Source organism: Calliopsis andreniformis, chromosome 12, assembly GCF_051401765.1.
Source record: "Calliopsis andreniformis isolate RMS-2024a chromosome 12, iyCalAndr_principal, whole genome shotgun sequence".
NCBI classification, from domain to species: domain Eukaryota; kingdom Metazoa; phylum Arthropoda; class Insecta; order Hymenoptera; family Andrenidae; genus Calliopsis; species Calliopsis andreniformis.
In genome coordinates this window covers 18,168,242-18,193,273 of record NC_135073.1, presented here as the reverse complement: position 1 = coordinate 18,193,273, position 25,032 = coordinate 18,168,242, and the positions used below count along the sequence as shown (strand labels likewise).

The 25,032-nt window shown below is 47.8% G+C and overlaps 1 protein-coding gene across 1 annotated transcript in view; it reads right to left on the bottom strand.

Moving 5' to 3' along the window:
- LOC143186060 (thrombospondin type-1 domain-containing protein 4) overlaps positions 1–24,181 on the bottom strand; it is a 36,654-nt gene extending 12,473 nt beyond the window's left edge. The window contains exons 1-2 of the mRNA XM_076389444.1: positions 24,043–24,181; positions 22,876–23,016 (exon numbers count right to left, since the gene is read on the bottom strand). Coding sequence (XP_076245559.1) covers positions 22,876–22,988 — 113 coding nt within the window. The 5' untranslated portion in view covers positions 22,989–23,016; positions 24,043–24,181. The remainder of the gene's footprint in view (positions 1–22,875; positions 23,017–24,042) is intronic.
- Between the last annotated feature and the right edge of the window lie 851 nt (positions 24,182–25,032).

The window sequence follows — 25,032 nt, the reverse complement described above, 5'->3', positions numbered from 1 at the left end:
GTAGGGGGAAGCAAATAGATGAAAGAAGGGACGGGGGGTGTGGACCGCCCGCTGCTGGTCGTTGTAGGCACGCGTGCGTAAACAACGAATACACAGAGCATATGCTAATACACTGCTTTAATAAGTTATAGCATAGACAAACTTGGGGCAAAAATTGGTCAACTTTGACCGACGATAACTCCGCGAAAAATCGTCGTAGGATCATGATCTTTTTTTTAAAATATAGCCTGAAATCTCTATTTTAAGATACTGTATCTGGATTTTAAGTTCAATTCGCCTTTGTCACTGTAATCTCTCAAATCTAAGAACATGTTAGTCATACTAAAAATTGCAAACTTTGACGGAATGCAGAGACTCGTAAAAATTTGTTGGGGGAATGCCGTTTGCACTGCCACAAAGTTCAGACCTTCCCCTTTAATTTAAAAAAAAATTCAAGTCGCTGCGATTTTTTTTCGCAAAGTTACAGCACTTTAAAGTAGACCCTGCATTTTTAGAGCACATCAGGTAATGCCAATATACAACAAAAATGCAGGGCCTACTTTAAAGTGCTGTAACTTTGCGAAAAAAAATCGCAGCGACTTGATCTTTTTTTTAAATTAAAGGGGAAGGTCTGAACTTTATGGCACTGCAAACGGCATTCCCCAAAAAAATTTTTACGAGTCTCTGCATTCCATCAAATTTGACCAATTTCAATATGACAACATGCCTTTAAATTTAAGGGGTTGCAGTACTGGGAGTGCATTAAACTTAAAATCAAGATACAGTATCTTAAAGTAAAGATTTCAGGCTATATTTTAAAAAAAAGATCATGATCCTACGACGATTTTTCGCGGAGTTATCGTTAATCAAAGTTGCCCGATTTTTACCCAAAATTGTAAGTATGGTAATACTTACAAGACTTGCATAAAACTCAAGGCTAGGGAAGGTAAGAATACCAATAAGATGAACATAAATCTCAGTCCAATTGAATGAAGCATAGGGACTCCTCTGACCTCCCCGCATTGTCTCCTTATTACGACAATCAATTACGTAGTAAATAAACGTGCGTATCGTGGTTCATTAGACGCGATTATTGTGAATTACGGCAGAGTACTTTGTTATTTATCGACGACAGAGCCAGACCGCGTGCCTCGGTATGCAGAACGCTTAAGAAAAGGGGGCTCTCGGTGCGTGCAAGCGGCGCGATGAAGCATTGCACTTGCTGCAACTGCGCTGGCCAGCCGCTCGAGAGCAATCCTTGTCCAGCCGCAACGGCAAACACGTGTTCCCCGCCATTCTTTGCTGCCCTACGAAGACCACGAGATCGCCGTAAAGTCGTTCGACCGTTCTGATTCGCGTTAGCATTCTCGCTTCTAGTTTTCACAGTCCCGTGTTTATCCTCGCTGCCAGAGTGGCGATATCTCTGGCATACCACTTGTTAAGTTACAACTTCTCGTCGTACTCTTTTTACTTCCCAGCTCCCTACTACGCAGATTGTTATCGTAGCCCTTCTTCTACGCCTCGAAAAATATTTGAGCAAGCATTAAGACTCGTCGGACAAATCTGTGAGCCCTAAGATGATCTACGTCTCAAAGACAGCTGACTGCAATTGCTTAAAACAAACATCGGGGGCAATTCCCATTATCCCGGCTAGCAAAAACATCGGCTATATCTGATCCCCGTTCGTGGAAGTCGTTTAGACTCTTTCGCCACCGAGACAGCCCCCACGGACGTCGCCTTTTCCGGCCGACACCCGCGCGAGGATCCTAGCCGACAACTAGTGCGCGCCAAGCCTCACGCGTGCTTCTTATTGATCGGTTTTTAGTATTCCTACGCCATTCAAGACAAGACCGACATTGTTTATCGGTGCGATGCGACGCGACGACCACAGAGATAGCCAGCCTCGCTCTCGATGCGGCCAGATTCGTCTGTGCTGATGTACCCGTGCATCAGCAGGGTTTGTGTCATCTATAAGCGCGCGAGATTGCGTCTGTTTTACTGATAGAACACTTTCGTCCACTGTTCTCGCGGGAGTACAATCGTCTCCTCGATAGCTGTTTCCCGGGATTTCGCGGACTCTCGCAGCTCATCGAGCACAATTCAATCTAGCCGGTGCAACGATCCGATAATGATCCCCGCGAGAGAACGACTGCGTCCGATTAGCGCTCGCTTTTCCAATGGATATTCCATGGCGACGAGTTAGGATCACCGAACACGATCCATGGGAAGGGGATAAATGCCAGAATCGCGCGAATTCCACGACAGCCGATAATCAGCGTGAAGCGGATTTATCGATGAGCCATGCGAACGAACCCTCCAACGTCGAGATAATGTATTTTTCACTGGCACTACAGCTTTGAATTGAGTATAATAAAGCAATAGAACCTGTCTCTCTCTCTCTGTCTCTCAAATTGAAAATCATGTAGATATTTAAAGAAGCTGACGCAGGATCCGAGCCTTCGGATTATGACTCCTTTTAACAACCGAGGACCGACGCGTTGCACAATAAGGAGAGTCGACTGGTCCACGCGTCAGTCTCAATAACAATTAAAGCCCACTGGTCCTGGAGTAACTTTCCCAAGAGGCGCGGGATACGTTCGATCCATCGGTGGTCGTTACTGCGAGCAAAAAGCGGATAAGAATAACTGGGCAGGCGTCGCGTCGCGGGAGGCCTGCGAAATCATTTGAAGCACGGTGGTCCCTCGACGGGACGGGGATTTTCGTGGTCGCCAATGGGGGGACCAGGCCGATACATACGCGCCGGACGCAAAAAGGAATGACCGTGAAATATGATGCACGATACACGTACGGCATTGTCTCGGTAGGCTGCGGGTATCTGCGGCGTTAGCCGAGGAAGAACAGTCGCCCTCGGACAATGGGGGCGTGAGTCTCGAATGGCTCCTCTAATGATACCGGAGCACCTCGATCCGAGCGTATAAACGCGACCGCTCTGACAACCTGCGAACCTTCCTGTTTATGCGCGCATTACCACGCACTTACCACCTTCCTCCATCCTTCTTCACGCTTTCTTCGATCAGAGTGTCCCGAGGAAGGGAGATAGGGATATTCCATTTCTTTTTTCTTCTTTGCTGAAGGAAAGAGGACGATGACCCTTGATCTGCTCTGCCTATATGCTGTTTTGACGTCTTCCTATTGTTCGTTGCAGTTTTCGAGGGTGGATCGTGTCCATCTCAGCTGTTATTTCAGAGATTCGTGGCAGACATGAAGCTACATGGTTGTGATTTGACGTTGGAACAATATACGACGTAGACAGGGCTTGAGTAACTGGAGGAGTTGGAATGTAGGACGACATAAAACAATAGATTAGTATCTTCAATAGGAAGGTGCACGATTCACGAACAAAAGCATTATCAGGGAACAGTAATTAAAAAGTTTCTGTGCAGATATTGGTATGGAAGCACGCTTTTAAAAACACACGGCTCGCGGTTAGAGGCTTTCAGTAGCGGGAATAATTATTGACAGAGTCGAGCATTCGTTTGAAAGTTCCCTCGAGGAGCTCGGTTACAAGAGGGAAGATTCATAGAGCGATCCTCCGCGTTGCTAACAGAGTTCTCTCGTGTATTTTATTTACTCGGCGAATGATTATTCTGGCACGACGCGAGGGAGGTTTTGGGTCCTGTTAAAGGCTCTGGAACACGGCGCAAGCAGCGTGTCATCGCGTTCCTCAGTCAGGCGAGAGCAGAGAAGCATTTTGCGAGGTTGTTGCTGGACCAGAAGGCCGTCACCGTCGGTTTCCGATAACCGAGCTGCTGTCACGCTGCGGTTGCTGTTGTTGTCGCCATAAACTCTCCCTTCCCTTTCCTTCTCTTCCGCGCATTTCTCTCTACCCTGATATCTATTGGCGTGCTTCCAGCTTTCTACAACGCTCATTCGTCCTCGTTCTCCCCATTGCCATGTCCTCCTCCCCTTGTTCCCCTGATTCATCGCCGATCGCGTCTTTCTTCGCGAGTTCCTCACGATGTAACCTCTCTTCTATCCTCGCTGACTCGTTCGTCTTCCTCCCGCCTCGTTACACGCTCAAGAACATCCCTGCGACCACCTTCCGCGTGCAATAACGCTAGGGTGCCTTGGAAATTGTCGGAACTTGAATATATGTAGGAAAATTATGGAGCACTAGTGGCCAAATCGTGGCTTGTGAGCCATTTGTGGCTCTCCTGGGTAGACCCTTCCAGTTTTTAGACATTCGTCTAGCTCAGCATCCGAGCAAAAAAGCGTTTCTGAGACAATTTAATCCAGAGATGAAAAACTATTGTTGACAAAATTACACCAGATCAGAAATCGACAATTTTTCATCCCATACTTAGTGATCCTAATAGCGATTATAGAATGCAAGTCATGATTTTTGAAATTCCATCGCGTAGAATTTCTTCCACATGCAAGGTAGACATAAGCCACGTCTGATTTTAGCATCTCCACGATGCCCATCGTATTTGCCTCGGTCTTCCTCCGTCAGTCGTAGAACAAATTCCCTCTGAAGTCAACTGTCAGGTTAAAACGAGCCTATTGTCAGGGCGGCTGCTCGACGAATGGACGAACGTAGAATCGGTTTCTTAGAAGAGCAAGAAAACGGGTGAAGGTCGGAGACACTGGGCTCGACTCGAGGATATCTAAGGCCGTAGACGTGCAACGAACTCGAAACGCGCAGATGGCACGGAAGACAATACCTTTCGACGAACGTACCTCGCCTTGTAACAGTTTACGCGCTGATAGTCGTAAAATCGGGTCACGAAACACCTTTGACAATCGACATGGAACGATAGCGTGAAACTCGTTTCGGACCCACTGCTTTGTCTATGGCTCGCGCGGAGAACCAGCGTGGTCATGATCTTTCTTTCTGTTCGACTTTTACGAGCGGTTACGCCGATGAGATATCCCGAGCAGAACGTGCCGAGGCAAATTTAAACAGATGGGAATCTGCAATGTACGTGGAAGCCAGCAATTTCCACTTCAAGGTCCACCGCGACGGTTCACAAGCGGCGCGGTGGTCTCTGTAGATCGACTCGTTGGATAAATGGAAGGGTAACGTTCCCAAATTGCTCTAGTTAATTTCTCCCCGCGTCGGCGGCGATGACGAGGGAAGAATGGCGCGGCAAATGTACAAGAAACAAACCGTCGCACGAGTCACGCTTTAATTCCTCGAAACTGCTGGCCTTCTTCATTGAAATCGCGATAATCGATTAATTCGATCTGCATCGGCGAGGCACTAGACTGAAACGGCTGCTGAAGTGCTGGAAGAACGATACTCCCATGGAAACATAGGAACCTTGACCATTTCACGGTAGACGTTTTAAACGTCGAAGCACGTCGAAAACGATCGAGACTCCCAGCTTGCAAATAGCAAACGTAACAGGATGCAGCGGAACGCGAATCGTGAACTTTCGCGTTCCATCGATCATTATCGATTCATCCGGGCCTTTTAGCGTGCTAATCAGCCACGAGCTGGATGTCGAGAGGGAATGAAATATAAGAGCCTCCCTGCAAAGGCCCTTTGTAATGCTCGTCTCATTGTCGAGTTTAATCGGATGATCTATGCATGACTGCCCCCGTCGCGGTGGAATCTTAATTCGATAGCTGTTAATATTAATAAATCGCTAACGGGAGCTGACCAACCAGCACTCTGGGCGGGCGAACATTTTTACTGGCCAATCAATTTCGCAACGACCTGATTCTATCGCCTCTCCTGCACGTTGCAGTTGATTTATTCCCTAGTGAAATGTTTTTTTCAAGCGAAAAAGAAGAGAAAAGATATATTTTGAATACAGTTTGCGAGGGTCCCACATATGTTTGGGCACGTGGATGTCGTCGCTGGCCAGAGGGAATCCTAAAACGACGCTCGTACATTGACGAAATTTTAATTGCCCAATGACAAGCGGGGATCCCCTTTGCATATCGTGCCTTTTTCAGCCCAGGCATAATAATGCGACATGCCTATAAATACACTCGTCTCTGAGGTGTTATTAATAGAGTCGTGGGAGGATGCGAGAGTGGTATACGTGCGACGAATAACCAACCCTCGTGACATCGACTCTCTCTTCTCCTGGAGAATCGCAGCGATGGACCAGGTGTATAATCGCGCCTCACTTGACGACGAGAGAGGCTTCGCGATCCTTCGCTTTAAACGTCCACCGCTTCGTTAACCTACATTCTGCCTCGCCTTCCGTATCGTTATCAAGCTTGCAAATTGAACGTTGCAAGCCAGTCTTCGATTAATTAACGAGGAAGAGTGAATTCCTCGAGAACTATGTATCATCTCGACTCCGTTAGAGTCTGAAGTTCCCTGAAATTGGGCTGCAACACGGTATTAATTAAAATCCGAGTCGTATCCTCTGAATTGGAAAGCGTGGAATGTGTCAGTCGGGGTTTCAGTCATCTGAAGATATCACGAAATACTGTGCAAAGAAATAGAAGAATACCTAAATATTTGTGTCACGATATCGAAGAAGTGTAAATCGTGAGGGGATATCTCTCAGTCCCAGACCTAACCCAAAGTGCGTGTGGTCGCGCGTGGACAGTCTGCAAGCTCTCGAAGCGTCCTCTATCCGTTTTTGGGGGGTGTCTTCCCCTCGGTTCTGTCCTAGTCCTTCGTGTCCGCGTTTCTCTCCATTCGTGCAACTCGTTTTCGGTGTATTAGGTTTCACGTGGATGCGAGAGGCACGTATGCCCAGTCGTGCGTGCAGTTAACAAGACGCGGTCAACGTGGATGAACCATCTTCATGTAGGTATACCGCCCGCAGTGCCTCTACTAACTCTATACCTTCCTCTGCATCCTCTTCTGCGGTTCTGTCTAGTTTTCCCGTTCTTCTTCGCCACTGTGCGCGAAATACGGTTTTCCTAATTCGTTGGATCGCTCTCAGCTGGTCGACGCGATCGTGGACATTACTGAAGACACAGTGTCGCCTTTGATCAAATGTAACAAAGCCTCTGTACTTTTTTTTGTGCAAGGAGGTCTTTTTTATTATACCTTGTTTTGATTTTTTTTGATTTGTCCCGAAAAAAATTGTGTTGAGGCTCAAGAAGTGGAGTTCTGAGCTTGGTCGACGACAGAGTTCCTTTCACTGTGACGTTTCAAAGGAATCTCGTGAGCTCCCAATGGATTTTCAGAACGAGCGGAAAAGAAGAGCAGAAAACTAAAGTTTGACATATGGCGTTCGTTATTTCGTCGCGTAATTCGGGTGATAGCTTCGGGAAACAGGTTCCATGACACATATTCGAGATACCCACGCCTCATAGTCCGTCTCTCAACGCAGTGTTTTTTAACCGACATCGTTTCGGGGTCGATCCACTTCGCCTTGATTATCGTAGAGCCATGACGCGTGGTTTCTACGTTTCTTGTCGCTCGCATTCACAATTTCGTTTTTTGACCTGGTTTCAACAACGAGGGGAATACATCAGGAAAATTAATGAAGCGGAATACAAAGATGTGGAGAGATGGTCTGCTGTGACCAAGGGAAATACTTCCTTCCCTCTAATACAGTCTTCCATTTGAAAAATGAAGTCCCCTTCCAATTGAGTCGAGTGTGTCTATCTCTTCACTCGACTTGTCCTTATCATCCTGCCACGATAGCGATCGTAACGATGTCACGACACGTTTGTGATACGTGCGCGCACTAGTTATTAAGTGGTTAATGAACAGCAATTACACAGAATCGTTCGTGTATCGTAATAAAGCCAGAGCCGGGAAATTATCTCAATCCCGGGTAGGAAAAATTCTAACGAGCCCCCTCTTCCTATCAGCTCCTTTAATTCGTTTCTCCGCAAAAAGTCTGTCCTCCCTTTCGTTGGCGCTGAAGAGACGCCAGTAGCTGAAGGACAGGACGTGCATGCATCCTGACCTTCTGCTTTCCTCTTCCCTCGCACGCGACGTCCTTCGCATCTGCGTGCTGGTGGTGGTGCAGGCTGCGCGTTTCGCCCGTCGGCTCAGACGCCACCGAGTGACGTGAAATTATAATTCCGTAAAATTAACGTTGCATATGTTAATTATTAAGAACCGGTCCCTGGCTCGCGGCCACGCTCTTCGAGATCTTCGATTCCATCAGGGACGAGATGTACAGGGTGTTCCATAATACGTGGGCGGAATTACAGTGGTGGACTCGAGACACAAAAGTAACCGAAAAAGTTGATACGATCGTGTGCTTGTTATGAACTTCTTTTGTGACTCAACTTCAGTTTTGATTTTGTACACTGAAGCCACTGTTATGAAACACCTTATATGTATGCGCGCCACTCTATGACTTCAGAAACGGGCCTTTGCCCAGAGTACCGCCTTCGATACGATCGCCGTTCAATTCAACTCTTTTATTTCTGTCGCTCCACCTCCGACCAGCTGGAGACCGTTTAACGATCGGTTTTTGGGTCGGGCCTTTGCCCGCGACATTTTACTGACCTATGGAAGAGTCTGCACCTTGCCCCTACGGGCGACAATTGGTGAACGAAATGTTAAGCGGCTGCAAAGTTCAAGCCGACTATCAAAGAGAGCGTGCACCGATGATAAAGGGGAGGCTCGAAAGGTGAACCACCACTGACAGTGAGTTTCAACTATCGCAGATTCGAGCTTTCTCGTTATTATTTTTAACGAGAGTCTACATGAATACGGTGATGTTTGACGGATTATAATTGAAGAGTCTCGAGGCTACTGCATTGGATATCTCGTTTGTAAGGGCACCTGAAGCAACATCCGTTGCGTGCAGCGCAGATGAAGAAATTATTTTCCCGTTTACAAGGATGTATCGTCGAAAACCGATGGAATCCAGGTTAAATGTCTGTTTTAAACAGGCGAACGTTTTAGAGTCCCGCGAACGACCACTTAAATCAATTAATTTCCGTTCGTGCCTCTGACGAAAGGGGCGTTAACTAACCACGTAGACTTCAACTACCGATAAATCAGAATTCCATCACGTCTAGCCTCTTCCAGAACGCCTGGCCGAAGGTCTGTCGAATGAACATCGAATTCCACTTCCCTCCGTGATCTATTTTCGTCGACACGTCAAAAGTACCATTCACGATTCGCGTGTAACTCGCGCTCCCTATCCGCGAAACCTTCTCTAATTCGTGCAAAAATATCCGACAGGTAAACGCGCCCACGGTGTTCCGCGTTTCGATACGCTTCGAACGATTACCTTTCGCCCTTTCCTCTGAACGCCAATTAAACGCAGCTCGATCGACCGCAAAACGAAACTGATTTCCCGCTACGCCTACTTCCCTTTTGCCTCGGTCGAGACCGAGAACACCCTGTAAATCGCGATCCTTCGGTATGATGAGGAAAACACTCGTACCTGACCAAGCAGAGCGTAGCATTTCTTCTTCGAGCAAAAGCAGAATCACCTTTTCTTCTGGCTTGTTATTCACTCTACAGAAAGGGTATCAACTATTCGTTCTTATTGCACGTTCTCGATCCGTGTACCCTGCTCTTGCCTGACCTCGCGACCCTCGCACCTCGAGGCGAGGGAAAAGACTGTCCCTTGGATCTGCTACTCGAGATTTCAAGCGAAACCGCGACACCATAAAACTGAAATTCTCACGAGCGATAATCGATAAGGAACTCAGAGTATTAAACAACCATCAAGGGTGAGTTGACGAAAGTAGGTAGAGCGAAAGGTCGCGAGGGTTGTGGAAAGCTAGGAAAAAAAAGGTTCTGTTCAAAGAGGCCACTAGTCGAGGAAACTTGTTAACGAGACTATTACGGAGCATCGAGTGGTTATATTTTGAAGTTATCTGGGAAAAAAATTCCCGAAAAATCCTGGAAAGCTGAAAGGGACGTCGAGTCTCGAAATAACGTTATCGATATCGGAAGCAATAACCACTTGCCCCGGGGAACCTCCGCGTGATCGATGAATAGAATTTTTCTCCGGGTCACCAGCTGTAATTTTATCTGCGTCAAAGGGAGCCACGTTATCGGACCGCTAAACTAATTACTCGTTAACGCGGTGCTGGCAAGAGTAGCGTTTGACCGTGGCCCCTGTCATTGGCCATTAAATCGATTAAATCGAGAGGAAAGGCCGACAGTACCAAAGGCGCCAGCGAGAGGGTTCGGTGCATCAGATGCAATACGTGCACGAACGTGCAGGAGTTTTTCGACGGCGAGCTGAAAGTGCCGTAAATAATGCGATAAGGAAGTGGGCGCCTCGGTGGCCCGTTATCTCGGTCTTCGAATAGACGAACGGGGGACCAGAAACCTCGGGCATAAATTCGCCGTGTCGGCCGCGACTAGATGGATCTGTTCGTAATTTTCCTCGTGAAACGGATTCGTGTGGGCACGGGACTCGAAGCGATTTATCGCCTCTGACTGCTCGCCTGCCCGACTATTGTTCGATGCTTGCTAATACGCGGTCCATTTAAGTCCATTAGGACTAGGAAACATCTGTCTAATAAGTTTGGAGCCACCCTGTTCTAGCAATATCTATCTTCTGTGGATAGTCAGATCGGCATTTGATTACTTGCCTTCGCGGGAAGATGTTCGAGACGAGGTTCAGGTTCCCGACAGATCGGAAGGACTTCTGTGAGATTGAATTCCCACGTAGAGCTCCGAGTCGTGACCTCGAAATTCACGGTAATCGCATCTCGGGATGCAGCGGATGGAAGGTGTAATGCGAATGAACGCTTTAACAGCGATTGCGCCTACGTTTGATCTACGGAAGACGGACACACGGGGAAACGAGTAGCCGTGTCGAGTCTTTGAGCGCCGTTTAATGACCGTAAATTTCCACCTTTCGTCCCTGTGGACGGGACCCTCGCTGCCTCTCTCGGCGATGCACGCGTCGAGAATGTCACGTACAAAGGCGCCGATCCAAGATAATGTGCCGGAAAGGGCAGACGTGTAGGATACGCCGACGCTGAGAACCAGACGCGAGGAAGTGTGAAAACGTTTCGCTGCCGTGATGTCACTGCGTCTGGCGAAGCTGCGTAATCTCTTAACCTGTTGCTCCACATTGGGCTTTCGAAAAATGAAACATGTCCTCGAGGGGATTAACCAAGCTTTCGCGGTGCGAGGGAAAAGGAGATCTACGAAATTTGAATTTGAACCGCTTGTCCAATGGCTGCTCCGTTAATTGAGATATCCAGGTCATCGACCACTTTACACCACCCACAGAGCTCTTTCTCGACCACCTTGCGAGAGAAGACATACCTCTGCGCAAACTCTCGCGGTGGTCTACAGCTTAACATGCCTCAAAGTCGTACCATAGGCAAAGTGACACTAAAAGTTCATTCATGTTCTCAAGACTCTTTTTACTAACAGGAAATACCCTCTAAAGTTGTAACTTGAAGATGGAAAGTACATGTCACGAGAACGTGCTCCTTTTTTCTATAATTGACACCGAATGGCTACTATTTACATTTCCCATTAACACCTCAAAGATCGATGCCCTTATACGAAATCAGCCTTGTTCTTGGTACCTTGTACCTTGTACCTATACGAAACTCCGTCAACCTTTCCTCACACAAACATGAATAATGCATACAATCTCTCTTGACACGGTGTTCGATAGGTGAACTCGTCTTGTGACCCAAAGCAGTAATATTCAAATCTTCTACACCCTTCCAGATTAGAACTGACAAGTGTCCCTCAGTCGAAAAATCGCAGAAGCGCATCGACGCGGCCCAGCGGGGCCCCGAGGAGCCTTAATTCCTTGTGCAGCAGGAAATAATTAGCTGCGACCGGATATCAGCGTTGGTAGGCGGTGGCGTCGATGGAGGACATACCGGCGTGACTCCCAAGCGACTTTTACGCCGCCATATATCGAACTTTTTGCTATGCCTGGCGCGGCCCTTCGGTGCGCTCGAACACAATACACGTAGCCGGCGTACAAGGCATTGTTTTGGTCGAACAAGCGCGTTTGCTTCGTTTAACGCACAGCGAGCACGTATGTCGGAAAGCTCACGTATATACCGTTTGTTTCTAGCTCGGGAACGGCGGAAGCGACGTTATCTCGTCTTTCGTCGATTTTCATCTCTCCCTCTATCCCGCGGTTTCGTAAAGCACAGCACGACGGAGGAAAAATTTCGTGGAAACAAAGGGCGACTTACGAATACAATACGCAGCCACGCTGGAAGATGAAATATATAAATGATACAGAATTACAGATGCGATTACGGTTGCTCGAAGCTTTATCGTATATCGATCGGCCTCTTACTGGCCTTTGTTCGAATAGCTTCCAAATGAAACCAGGATTCAAGCGGAACTGAAGCGTGTTGCGTACCCAGCGTGCTGCTCACTCAAATACGCAGAGCTTTCAGAAACAATTACTTTCCGCTGGACCAAACGCTCAACCACAAAGTGAATCTTTGACTATTCGTTTGCCTCATCTCTGTTGTCCTGCGAAGCGAAAGTGTTCATTCTTTTTGGGGCTGTCTCAGAAAAAATATACAGGTACGCGCATGGATGTATACGTACACTGGCCAATATTTCCATCAAATATTTCTATTTCAATATCCGCAGACTCACGACCTCTCTCTACACCGATATTATTTCGAACAAATAAAAAGTACGTCCAATTTCGATCTGTTATTTCGCGGAATCAAATATCCGGTAGCACAGGGCCTGTAAATGGCTGATATAATACCGTATCGATAGCGGAAACTGACTGTGCATACGTCTCGATTTCAGATGGAGGAAAACAAAACTGGAGAAAATTGTTTTGAAAATAAAGAAAGATATGGACAACAAATAGCTACGATTTACTCTCCTTATGACTCCTCGATCTCCGACTTATTCATGGAGCTGCATGCACTTGAATGCGGAACGACACTCGGAGGATCACGAGCATGGTTAACGCAAGTCGTTCATTTTCGCGGATTTTCTAGTCGAGAACTTTACAAGGTGTGTCGCGAGCTGCGTAGGCGTGAAGAACTCGTAGCCAACTCGGCGGAGACAGTAACGAATTTGAGGGCAGGACTACGAAGGAGACACACTGTGCTACAAGATTCTCTCGATGAAATTTATTCGAGAGCCCCGGGGGTCCCGTGGAATAGAGACGCGACAGTGGATGTATGAAGTTGTAATGCAGTCTTTATGAGTTATTTATAACACGAAAATATGCGTGTAATTCCCTGAGACGTAAAGACAGTCTGAGTAGCAAAGATTTTAAGTAATCCACGCAGTAAAAGCAATTATGCTGTTTGATTGGTTCAGAATTTTATTTATTTCGAAATTACTGATACCAGAGTCGAAAGGCAACGAATTTCACAAGCATACTTTAGAGGGAAATTAGTGAAATTTTATCACGAGGATCCCCATTGCGACGCTAAATGATTGAAATTCCAGCGTACGCGTAACACGCTGAACGGAGTGAAACAAACCTCGCTGGAGCAGCAAGTAGGCGGGCTCGCAATTAAAATGAATTCACCGCTCAAAATTTTGCATGGAAATGGAGCCAATTCTTTCCACGCGTGCCGCGCATTCCATCCTAATTTACAGCTTTATTAAACTACTGAACGGAGACCATGACCGTCGTAAATCTAAACCGAGGGACAACGAATGCTAAAGGAGCTCTAGAATTCCAATCTCAAGCTGTCCTACCAACACTTGGAGTAATTAATCCAGGAAGCACTTGTTGACGAATATCATTAATCATCTGTTTAATGCCGCGGGCCAAGCCTGTTATAATTTCGAGCGATGACACGATAGTCGAGTGTTTTATGAAATAGATGAGTTAAGGAGGCACATGATCACCTGTCCCCAGCTCATGAACTCAGCGTAACCTTAATTAACACTCTCTTCCCAGGCAGCGTGAACATTTCTACGCAGCTAATTGCAAGATCGTCGCAGCACGCACTAACGCGACGACGAACGCGTATATTTGCACGTAGATTCCACGTGCAAATATATGCAGAGTGCGCGTTCGTGTGCAATTGCAAGGGGTCGCGCGGGCACGTGCGCGGTGCAATCGCGTTGAAACTACGTCGACAAAAAGGAAGGATGAAACTTGTAAAATGGAGCGACCTCGACGTCGCATTAACAGTTGTTTGTTCGTTAATTCTCAAAGCTCGGAAACTCGCCTATCCGCTGGTCGCCAGCTTCCGCTCGCTCCTGGTGCATCGCGAAATTAACGAGCTCTCTGTTCGTTCTCTGTTGGCCGAGCTCTCTAGCTTAAGGGCGATCGAGTTCCGAGACTGAAACACGATTGAGTCGACGGTTGTAGAGCAGAAATCACGCTGGCTGCGCTGCGTATTCTTCGTGGGGACCGAAAGGCTCGCGAGACGCGTGTCGTCCCAAGGAAAACATCGGCAGAGCGTCAATGAGGGACTTGCAGCGCTCGAGTTCGTGACACGAGGCGAGTCGATGACCAAGGAACAGTAATTTCCGGCAAACGTGGGATTCGAGCGTCTATTTCGAGACGCTCGTAATAACAACACATCGATGACGCTTTAACGATGCATTCCTGGAACGGTGCTTGCAGTAGATCACGCTGCAAGGCGGAGGAACACGCTATGCATTTGCTTGCATTTCGATAGGTTGAGAAATAATAAAAGAAAGACGACCCTTTTCCGTAACACAACCTTCAATCCGTTTCGTCGACCAGTCAATACTGTTCTCCGAAATGTGGCTGTCGGGCTTGCAATGACTGATTAGTGGTGCTATTTCTGGGTACCGTATAATAATGCTACACGAAACGTATAACGCATCTCTCTAATCCCAGGTCGGCCGGACCGACGTCGCCCGTGGGAAAACAGCTTTTGATATCTTGTCGATACCATGTATCGCCGAGCTACAATATAGAGAAACGAGGCGAAATTCGGGAACTGACAAGCACAGTCTGATACGCTGGAATAGCTGGTTCTCGGGTTGTTGATTTACCGCGATTGACAACCGCTTCAAATTATTTCAGCGTTCCTTAGGAACCTCAGGCGTAATCAGGCTTCATCTATCTACTTTCAATGCAAAAAATTCCTTCTCTCTCCCTACTTTAAAAAATCATTTTTAACAATGCAATAATTCTTCCCAGCTCCAGATGCTCGAATTTCGATAAAGCCTTCAGTGATTTCACTTGGACTCCCTCGAAGAACGAGGCGCGGCTCGTCAAAGGGAAAGAGAGGGAAACGTCGAAAACGCAGAATCGAAATTGCATCGACGAGCGTGGCTGATCCGCTCGGTTCGCCCACGATCTCTCTTGTTCGAAAGAATAATTATAGGTTTCGCGTACGTGGACGGCAGGATATGAGATGGCACCGCTGGCGGTAGCGGTGGTTCACGTCAAACCACGCTATCTCGCGCTCACTGAAAAATAAACGAGGCATCGTTTAATGCAGCTTTCGAGCTCGTTCGCCTCCTCCTACCCGGCCAAGGAGTTACGAGACCTCGTGAGCACTCTTATCTGATGCATCCGGTATGCGTCCCATGCTTGCACGGTATACAATGCCTAGCTGGCTGATGACTGCCGGCTATGTTTACAAGACTTCACCGCGGTAATGTGGAACATCGCCGTGATTGTCGCGAACCACCGGATTTCTGCGTCTCAACTCGGCAGCTGATTAACCGTTTCAGCGTTAACGTGATCACTTTGGTCCTGACTAGATATATCTGTCTATGACTCTGAGTTTTCATGGAATACAAAAAGCCAGGAATAGAAGATGAAATGCACACGGTCAAAGAATGGATGATTTCCATTGAACCGTTTCGCGATGTGAAGCGATCCAATTTCTGCATTGTAGAGTCGTTAGCTTCTGTCACTGGCTCTCGTCAATGAAACGGCAACGGATTGAATAAGCGAATGTCGCGAATAACGAGCAATCGCAAGCACGATATTTCACAAACGCGAGATCTCGTCTATAGGCGCACACGCAGCTAAATATAATGTTATCGTTAACTTCACCGTCGACAGAATTCGTCGGCGCATCGTAGAACAGAGACTGATAAAAGATCATGTAACCTATTTTTTCTGGGATTATCATCCCGCGACGGACTAACAAGATACAACACAATAGCGTACGTTGTTCTAGCCAGCATCGCGCGGAAGTTTACAAACGCTACACGAGATTTACACGATTTATGCTTCGGCGTGTCGCGATCCACTAGAGAGAGAACACGTTAACTACAGATTCACTTGTCAACGCGTTCGTTCCTCATCGCTCATGAAACTCAACGCGAGATACGGAACTTGGAAAAGCTAGAGACTCTTATCTCCTTCTACTCTGAGGAATCTGTACCTTTTACTTCATAAATTCGTATAGAACCATAATTAGAACGGAGCATCGTTAAACCAGTCGAAAGATCGCTTCCTCTTCCCTTGTCTCAGCCTTCGAGCAACTAAAGTAAAAAGGAAAACAAGCTTACGGAGACCCTGACGCGATATCAACGGGTCAAGAGCATCGATTTACCAGTCGGACGGAGACGTTCACGTTCTGTGAACGCACCGCTGCTAGAAGTAGGCGTTAACGTGTTTACTTACGCGTGGAATCACGAGCAGCCGGGAAACCACTCTTCGTTTCACTTTCAAGCGAGCTGAAACACGCGCACAGATACCTACTTCGACGCTTCCCTAAGCCAGGACGATCGCGGCGCTCCGACGACAGGCGTTCCATCAAGAAACAGACGTCGATGGGCTCGCAACCGGTATGCGCCGTTCCCCTTTTCGTCGCTCGTTATTTATACTCGATTCGTGTTCGGTTACCTCGAGCCCTTAATCACTCGTTCTGCCTTCGAACCAGGAAACCTCCAATTCATCCACCTAATTCATCGTCAATGACAGACGTACTTAGCAGAGGCGAGCGGGAGTGTTCGAAGAAAACAAGACGGCCTAATTGCTACCCAAGACGAGGAGGTAAGAGGAGGAATCCGCGTGAACGCGAGAGTGCGCGAGCGTGGGTGATCGTTCGAATGCATCTTTAATTCCACGCACTTATCTCGAAATCAATTGAAATCTTGGCCGTCCGCTCGCGGTTCCTATATGGCGAAGACGAGCTTTGTCCTCCGCCGACGTGGATCAGCCGTCCTTCCCCTCTGCCTTCTTTCTCGTTTCGTGCCGCTCGGCGCAGCGTCTCCCGCATAAAGGCCATTGTTGCAGAAAAAGGGACGACGACGGCGCGGCGCGCGGCGCGCAGCGATCCGGCATTTTCTCGTACGGCTCATTCAGCATGCAGTTGCCGAGGTTATCGCGCTCCATGGACGTTGATAGAATACGCGTGGTCGCGGGGTTGCAGCCAGCCGCGGTGCCAGGCGTCCGTCGCTGTCAGCGCATCTCGAAACTGTCAAGGTCCTCGCGCAGCGGGGCTCGATGCGAATCAACGTCACATCGACTCGTCCGCCCCCGCCTTGCCCAACCCCGCCTACCCCTCGTCCGTTTTATCGATACCTGCCAGATACCTGCACCTTTCGCAGCCTCCTCTCGCTCCTGCGACCGCTCCGAGACGCGGCTGGTAAATTGCTGACGGAAATGGTTACCAACCTCTACGCTCTTCGACGCGCCTTCACGAGTACGGGGACTGCTTTTGAAAGATCTTCGTTAACTTTCAATATACGAGGAAACGTCTGGGAAAGACTTCTCCCCTCAATTTCCGCGTTTCCTGGCTATTTCGTTCTGTCGTCGAGGAGAACACTCTGCGTGCGATGACACTGGATGTCCCACTTTGTCCAGGTCTTGCATCAAGTTCATCTTGAGGTACACAAGTTTCAGGAACATGTGTCCTTCCTTGAGTGCTTTTTCTATTGTCAGATACGATCTACTGTCAGAGTGATAAATCCAAGTACCGTGTACTTTGTTACCAGGATTGTTCATGAATAAGAAATAGAGAATGTTCTGCGTTGTCAGAGGTTTTTTGTTGGACGTGAACACGATGAAGTCAGAGGTCTTCCTCTTTTCAGAAGGGACTTCACGGTTGGTTAAGAATAGAATTGCAGAATACATCGTACGTGAACCTTGTGAGGTCCACTGAATAGGTCGAAGCTTGCGGTAAAAATGTCAGAGAACCGACCATGTTTGCCTTGCAGTAGCATCGTAACATACATGAAATGTTAGAAGTACGGCCATAGACAATCGGTGATACAGCTTCAAGACACGTCAACGTACTCGATATAGGTGTTAACGCTGAACTCAGGAAGCTTCGTGTCGATTCGCTTCTTCATGAACTCTCAAAGAGGCGTTTCAATGCCGACGAAATTGAAACTGATTTACGATACAGCTTGTCAATGCTTTTTGGGTCGCGTGATCCATTGTTAGACGATGTTACGAACCCTATCGGATTCTAACGATCCGTGGGCCGATGGAGTTGGTTCTCGGATCGTTTGATCGCGTTTACGTTTCACGCTGCCACCTTTGACCAGACAGGAACGTGTAAATCAATCGGCCGCGACACGAAGGAACCGTGAATAGGACGAAATTAAAGCGTAGCTGTCTCGAATTTTCCACGTTCCAGTCATATTTTAAATTTAGCAACACCGTGGAGCAGCAACCTGTTATATGCCGCGCGACTAAACGACCAGTCTTTTACGATCTTCGTCAGTCGTGGCGCGAATTACTTGTGTCGCTCTGCCGGACCGATCATTATTATTGTCGCTTCCGGGAGGAGCTTGTAAACACTTGTTATGATCACACATGTCTCACAGCGTGAGTTTCTTAACCGCTGATTCGACCGCATTGAAAAATTTTCTTTGCGGAAGAAGCAGGATATCCACTGATCAGTGGAAGTCACGATCTGGAGAAACAAGTCTAACTGCAAATGAAAGTAACAGGTACTACGCAAGTCGAGGGGTATTAGAAGCGTCTTTGAATACTAAACAAGTGTTCCTGGATATTCAGATTCGGTTTTATCAGAAATAAAGTGTCTCTTATCGAGAAAGAAGTCACAATTAGGGTAGGTTTCCCAATTAGTCAGTCTCTTTCGAGGGTCGATCGATACGGGACTGCCATCGATAGTAGTGGTCGAAAGCGAGCCCGGTCAACCTTTTAATAGGTGCAGATAACATGGAAATTGACTTACGAAAGCTCGATAACTAATTCGTGGAAGGTACTCTTCAACAATTAATCTTCGAATTTCACCGTCTGCTTACCACTCGACACAGAGAGTACAGTACAGACTAATTTAATCCGAAATTTAGATCTCCCTGGTACGTGCAGTAAAAATGAAATATATAAATCCAATGTACACGATACAAATGAAGGAACAATTATCACAGACGTACACTTCGATGACTCCCACAGTTCCAAGAACAATACCAACATTATTATGAATGAGTTACGCGAGTCACCGCGTGGAGGAAGAAAAAATCCCGCCTGTCTACCGAGAAGCGTAATTGGCAATAATAATTTGTCGATGCGAAAGGGGATCGTGATCGACGACGCGTTCATCGGCGTCTCGGCGAGCAGAAGGTCGCGTGACGCGCGCGAGTCGACGGAAACGCGAGTCGGCAAGCATGTGCGTACACGTATAATGAGGCTAATTGTGTGGCTCGATGGAAAAAGAAAATCCTCCAAGAGGAGAATTACGAGGTGGTCGAGGCGCCACTCGCGGGCCCTCGCGCTTATGAATAGTATTCCTTGTACGTGAGTGGACCCCGCGTTTTATTGCCGGCGTTCACGGCTATTCTATCTTTGGTCCCGGAGATGGAGCGGCTGCTCCTTGCCCGCCAGCCCCTCGATACATCCTTCGAGCGAATCGATCGGAACACGCGTGCACAGGGCCGCGCACGCCGCGACCACCGCGTCACGCTCCAATCGAACCAGCTGATCCGTAATTAAACGATCCTCTGGCTCGCTCAAAGATGCGTTTCATTGGCCCCGAATCACCGAACCAAATTCCTTCCCGTCCACGCGGCTTTTTTTCTCCCTCTCAAATTTCCCCCGTCACGCATTAGAAGCGACGCTGATCTCCATGGCCGAATTCCAGAAGTCGAGCAATGTTAATTAACGCGAGAGTGATCGGCGAACGGTCAGTGGGATTTATTACAGAGACGATACGCCTCGGTTTCTTCTGTTTCTTCGGACGCTCCACGCGATAACGGGTGGCTTTCGACTGGTGGTCGACCTCGCGTATCGTCCCCACGAATTTCGAACGGAAACGGATTGACTGGCGCATGATCGATCGCCCCTACGTCATCGAGGCTATTAACAGTACTCGCGGCCAACGACTCGAGGAGGAAGAAAGAGAGAGAAGGAGAGGAACGGGTAGCAGCATGGCCGAAAGAAAAGTGTGGAAGAGGGCAGGGCGAGGCTCGGGAACGCGGAGAAATGCATTTTTCGGTGAAGATCAAAGTGGGAGGTAGATCTCGCAACGCGCGCCAACTGCTCTTCATATTTCTGACACGTTCGCTTCGAGGCGCGGTTAATGCACGTTTATTTGTTTGCCCTTCCACCCCACAGGGTTCGCTGGTTCGTCTTTCCCGAGCACCGATGCTCGCGAGCCGTGTTTTTCCGACCACGCCAGTCGCGGCAATGATCGATATCCGAGTCGGCCTCGCGCGGTTCGCACCTCGGAGATCCGAGACTCCTCGATAGCCTTTCCTGCTCGTTTCAAGTTATCGCTCCCCACGACTCGCTTCTGCTCTTCTGCTCCTGTCCTGAACACGATACACAAAGCCCCGCGAGCGAGAGCTGGACACACGCGAGCGCCAGAGCCAATGCAAAGGGTGCCCGCTAATTTCGCGGTTTCGAACTTCCCTCCAATTGCCTTTACAAATATTCAGCTACTCCTCGTCGATTGCATGCAGAATAAAATCGACTGTTTTTAAGAGATCTGTTCAATGCTGCGATGTAGCAGAAACAGTCTTAAGAGGTTGATCACCTCGGAGTTTAATCCTAGGTCGAATCAACACAACAGTTAGTCATTCGAGATAGCCAGACTTAGAAAAGAGACTCCTAAAATCTACAGAATAATACTTAATTTCGAGCTGGCCTGTGTGACACTTGTAATATTGCTAATCTTTTTTTTTAATAAACTTGTAGGTATCTTCTATTCCTCCGAATCAATTAATAACCGAATAATTACACCTGGTTTCATTATTAGCCAGGAAGGGACGTATTTTTCCGCCACCCTGTATCATCGCGGACACCGATGGACTCACTCACACGAAGAGGTTCAGCAAACTCGACCACATACCGTACGTAATGTATACCGCATGTGATCTGCGAGAGGGGATATACATATAATCGTACGCGTGCGTCTAGACTCAACATAATTACTCTACATGCCCACTACAAATTGCTTATTGTTCAGGAGGCTGCTGCGTTCTCTTTCATTTCTTTTCTCCGGCATATCCACCCCCATCCCTTCATGGAGGATTAGTGTCACGGGGTGTGATGCACGAGTTACTTTCACGGTAATCAAGAGTGACGATGTCAGACGCGTCGGTGCTTTGAATCCTCGCGGGTAACCGCGAATCTCATTCTCCGGTCGGCGAGAAATCGCGTTATTTAACGCGCGCTCGTATTCGCCGAAATCGCGGCCAGCCCTTTGATCGCCACCAGCCCGTATAACACGACGAGCTGTTCCTGGCTTATTGAATCGTATTATGTCACGGATTGCGAGCTGGAGATTGAAATTATGGGTAACCGTTTTAACTCTAACAAAGTTCAGAAGTTAATTCCTTCGTCTGCTACCGAATAATAACGACTAACGTCGAATCCCTCGATCCATCGATTGAACCTTATGCTGACAGCTGTGAACGATCTTTCTACCGCCAGAAATGCATCGTGGCTCCGAAACAACGTTTGGTTCAATACGTTCTCTCGAAGAGAATGCTTTCCGAGCCAATGTTAAGAGAAAGATACGACGTCTTAGTAAACGTTTTCTGGTATCCGACGAAAAGCCCGACGCACTTGACCATCGATCCGTAATCGAAACCAGTAATTATGCGCGAACATTGGCATGCACACCGTACAAAGGAGAGACTGCGCGGGTAACAAGGGCCGCTCCTGCCTGAAGCATCGAAAGTAACGAGGGCAACGATTGATGTCCATTGATTTGGTTACGATGTACATTGAGAATTATTACGAAGTGTTTGTATTAAAATAAACCGTGCAATGTGGGGCCACGGTACAGCACACGAAGGAAAAAAGGGAGATATTCTGACCAAAGTGGTTCTGGATCGTTACCGCTTCCATTTTTTCTCCGTTCTCTTCTCATTTTTTTTCATATCGTTTCAGCTCGAACCACGCATTCGCGGTTACACGTAGAGTCTCATACAAATCGTGTATGTACAAATTTCACATGGCGCTCGATCGTGCTCTCTGTTGGAGCGTTCAAGTATCGCGTTCCAAACTAAACGATTTAACCAATCTCCGACCACATTTTATTTCCCTGTTTAATGTGCCCGTCATCGCAAACGCTCCACCACTTGCTTTCCTTTTTTTAATATTGATTCAGAGTCGACTAGCCGGGACGGGCGTGATCTCATTCCTACAGGAATTCGACGAATAAATATTTACCATCGACACAAGAAAACTAATTAAGTGAGGGTGATAGTCGATGGGGAGTGTGAAATCGGATCAAAGCGATAGTCCTCGATAGCGACGGAAGAAGTTCACGGCTCGAGTCGCAGTAAAAGCGTCTAATCGCCTACCATCTAACACCTTAACGATTACACGCTTCATTCACTCGTCCGCCTTAGAAGAGAGTTTTCGATACGCGTCAAGATTAAGCGTGCTCGCCTCGCGTTCGATCAAGCTGTGCTTACGGTTTCACGTTTCCGAGGCGATACCGAGGCGTGAAATTTTTAAGCGGAACAATGAGTCTCGGCTGCAATCGACGCGCCAACACCGAAACCATGCGTTCGACGCCGTCTTCCGATACGATCTACGCTGGATTTCAACAACCGACTGTTTCCCTATAATCATCGATCTTGAGAAATGTAGTCAGCTCACTTTACGTCGATCAAACTACTGGTCAATGTTAACTAATGACCGCGTGTTACTAAACTCCATTAACCTGTTGAAGGTAGGAATGACTTACCCAAAATTCCTGATGGTGATAACGCCGCGTCGCGACGCGCATCGTCGACGCGTCGGCGACTCCGCGGTAGTCCACGATGACCGGGCATTTCTCGATTTTCGTGAACGATCCATGAAGATTTGCTCCGAGGCTCAGGCCATCCTGCGCGCAGAGAAACGTCTCAGTGCATTAAAGGCCAAGCTCATTTACCAGCTGAATGATATAGAGCGTAAGAGGGACGCTATACGCAACAAATCACGCTGTTCCGTGCGCGGAAACGCGCCTTTAGACCGGTTAAGGTTGATCGCCTTAAGTCCCGGCCTCCTCTAACTTTTGCCTTCTCTCTCATTGTGTAATAAACTCTTGCCGCGCGATCTGCCCACCGAGAAAAGGTGTTCAATAATTCTACACTCCGACTTCTTCGGCTCCTCTGTTTCCTCTCGCGATGAGGAACGCAGAAACGAGTCGGAGAAGCACGATCGGGTTCTAAATACGTGTCGACTCTCTAAGATATGGCGAAGGAAAATATTCTTGAAAGAATGGCTGAGTTAAAGTCGAACCATTTTCTTCTCTCCGTTTTGAACTTTAACGAGGGTCGATCAGAAGAGTTTCGGGATCGCGAAGAAATTTAAAAACTCCGCCAAGACACGGAGATAAGAGTTGCCAAGTGGTAATTTATGGAACGATAGGTATATTAAGTCGCTACTTGGCGAACGGTCGTATAAAGAGGCATCTATATTCACGGGTTCTTGTCCGCGACAGCGTGCGCGTTTCGTTGTATGAACAGCTGTGAAGAACGCGTCTTTACTCGCGTTCCCTCTCGCGTGACACAGAAATGCCAGCAATAAATTGCTAAAAAAAATTGGAAATCAATTTATAGTAGTCACTCTTTCTTTCAGACGTAACTTCTTCACAAGAACTGGCTCGAGACACCTTGACGTTGTGATTGTCATGCACTGCAAACCTTGCTGAGACATTCATAAAAAATCTAGCAAGTCTTTAAATAACTATTGGCGAAACTTCAATCGCATCGTCACGGTACCTTTCATACAGAAAGCCTTTCTGTCTATAAAAAAAATCTTTACAAAAGTTTCAAAAAAACTAGAAAGACAAAAAGAGCTTTCTATAATAAATAAACCAAATGTAGGAGTTCCCACAACAATTCCTTTAGTAAACACTTTGACGTACCGTCGTGCCTTATCTAATCCCATTCAGTAGGAGCAGCAGGTGGACTCGCGGACTCACCACACGTGGCACACATTTCCCAAAGATGCAAGTCAACGTCGACGAAAAGAACTCGATCAAACTCTGCAAATATTCCCCGACTTCGTAGAGCAAGAACGACAAAGAAAAAATCGCAAAAATGTCCCACGGACTACAGACTCCCGCGTTCGCGCTGAAACAGGTATAGTATCGAACTCCTCTAGCAGAAGATTCCTCGAGCACTGGGAAACTGCGTGTCACGATCGTCACATCGGTCAGTACTGGGGCAGAAAATTCGCGGGAAAACCGCAGGACGGCGGGCGCGACGTCGGTGGCAGGTGTGCGCGCGTAATCCGCCGGGCGAGGAAACTCGATGAGAAAAGCCGAGAAGCGGGCTCACGTTTGCGCGCTCACGGGCTGGCGCAGCCGCGACAGGAATGATAGTGGCGAAAGTGGGAGACCCTCCGGGAAATATATAGGTCCGCAGGGTGGTGGTGGATGACGAGGAGGAAGGAGGCGGAGGTCCGACGACGCATCCCTCGACATACGACCGTGTGCACGCACACGCGCCGCCACGCACGTGTTCACGCACCGCCCGTCACGATGCACATGCACCAGCCGGTGCACGGGCCAGACGCATCCCCGTGGACCGAGCCAAAAAAGAAAGAGTCCTCGGCTTGCCCGTGGCCTCCTTTTTCGGGACACCTCGCACGCTCGAATTTTGCGCCTCTTTTTTCCCTCTTCTGCCTCCTCTGCTTTTCTCTTCTAACTCTTCAGCGGCTCCTGTCGCACTACAATGCGACAACTATGCACTGCTATATTTTTTGACGCGTAGAAAGTGTTTCCAGTGGCTCCAAAATGTTTTCATACTGTTTTTCCTTTTCTGGAGTTTGAGAATTTTTTTCAGTGCGCCTAGTCACCTCGGGAGCCTCGTAATTTTAACAAATCTAGTCCAGTTGAACGAACTCGGTGACT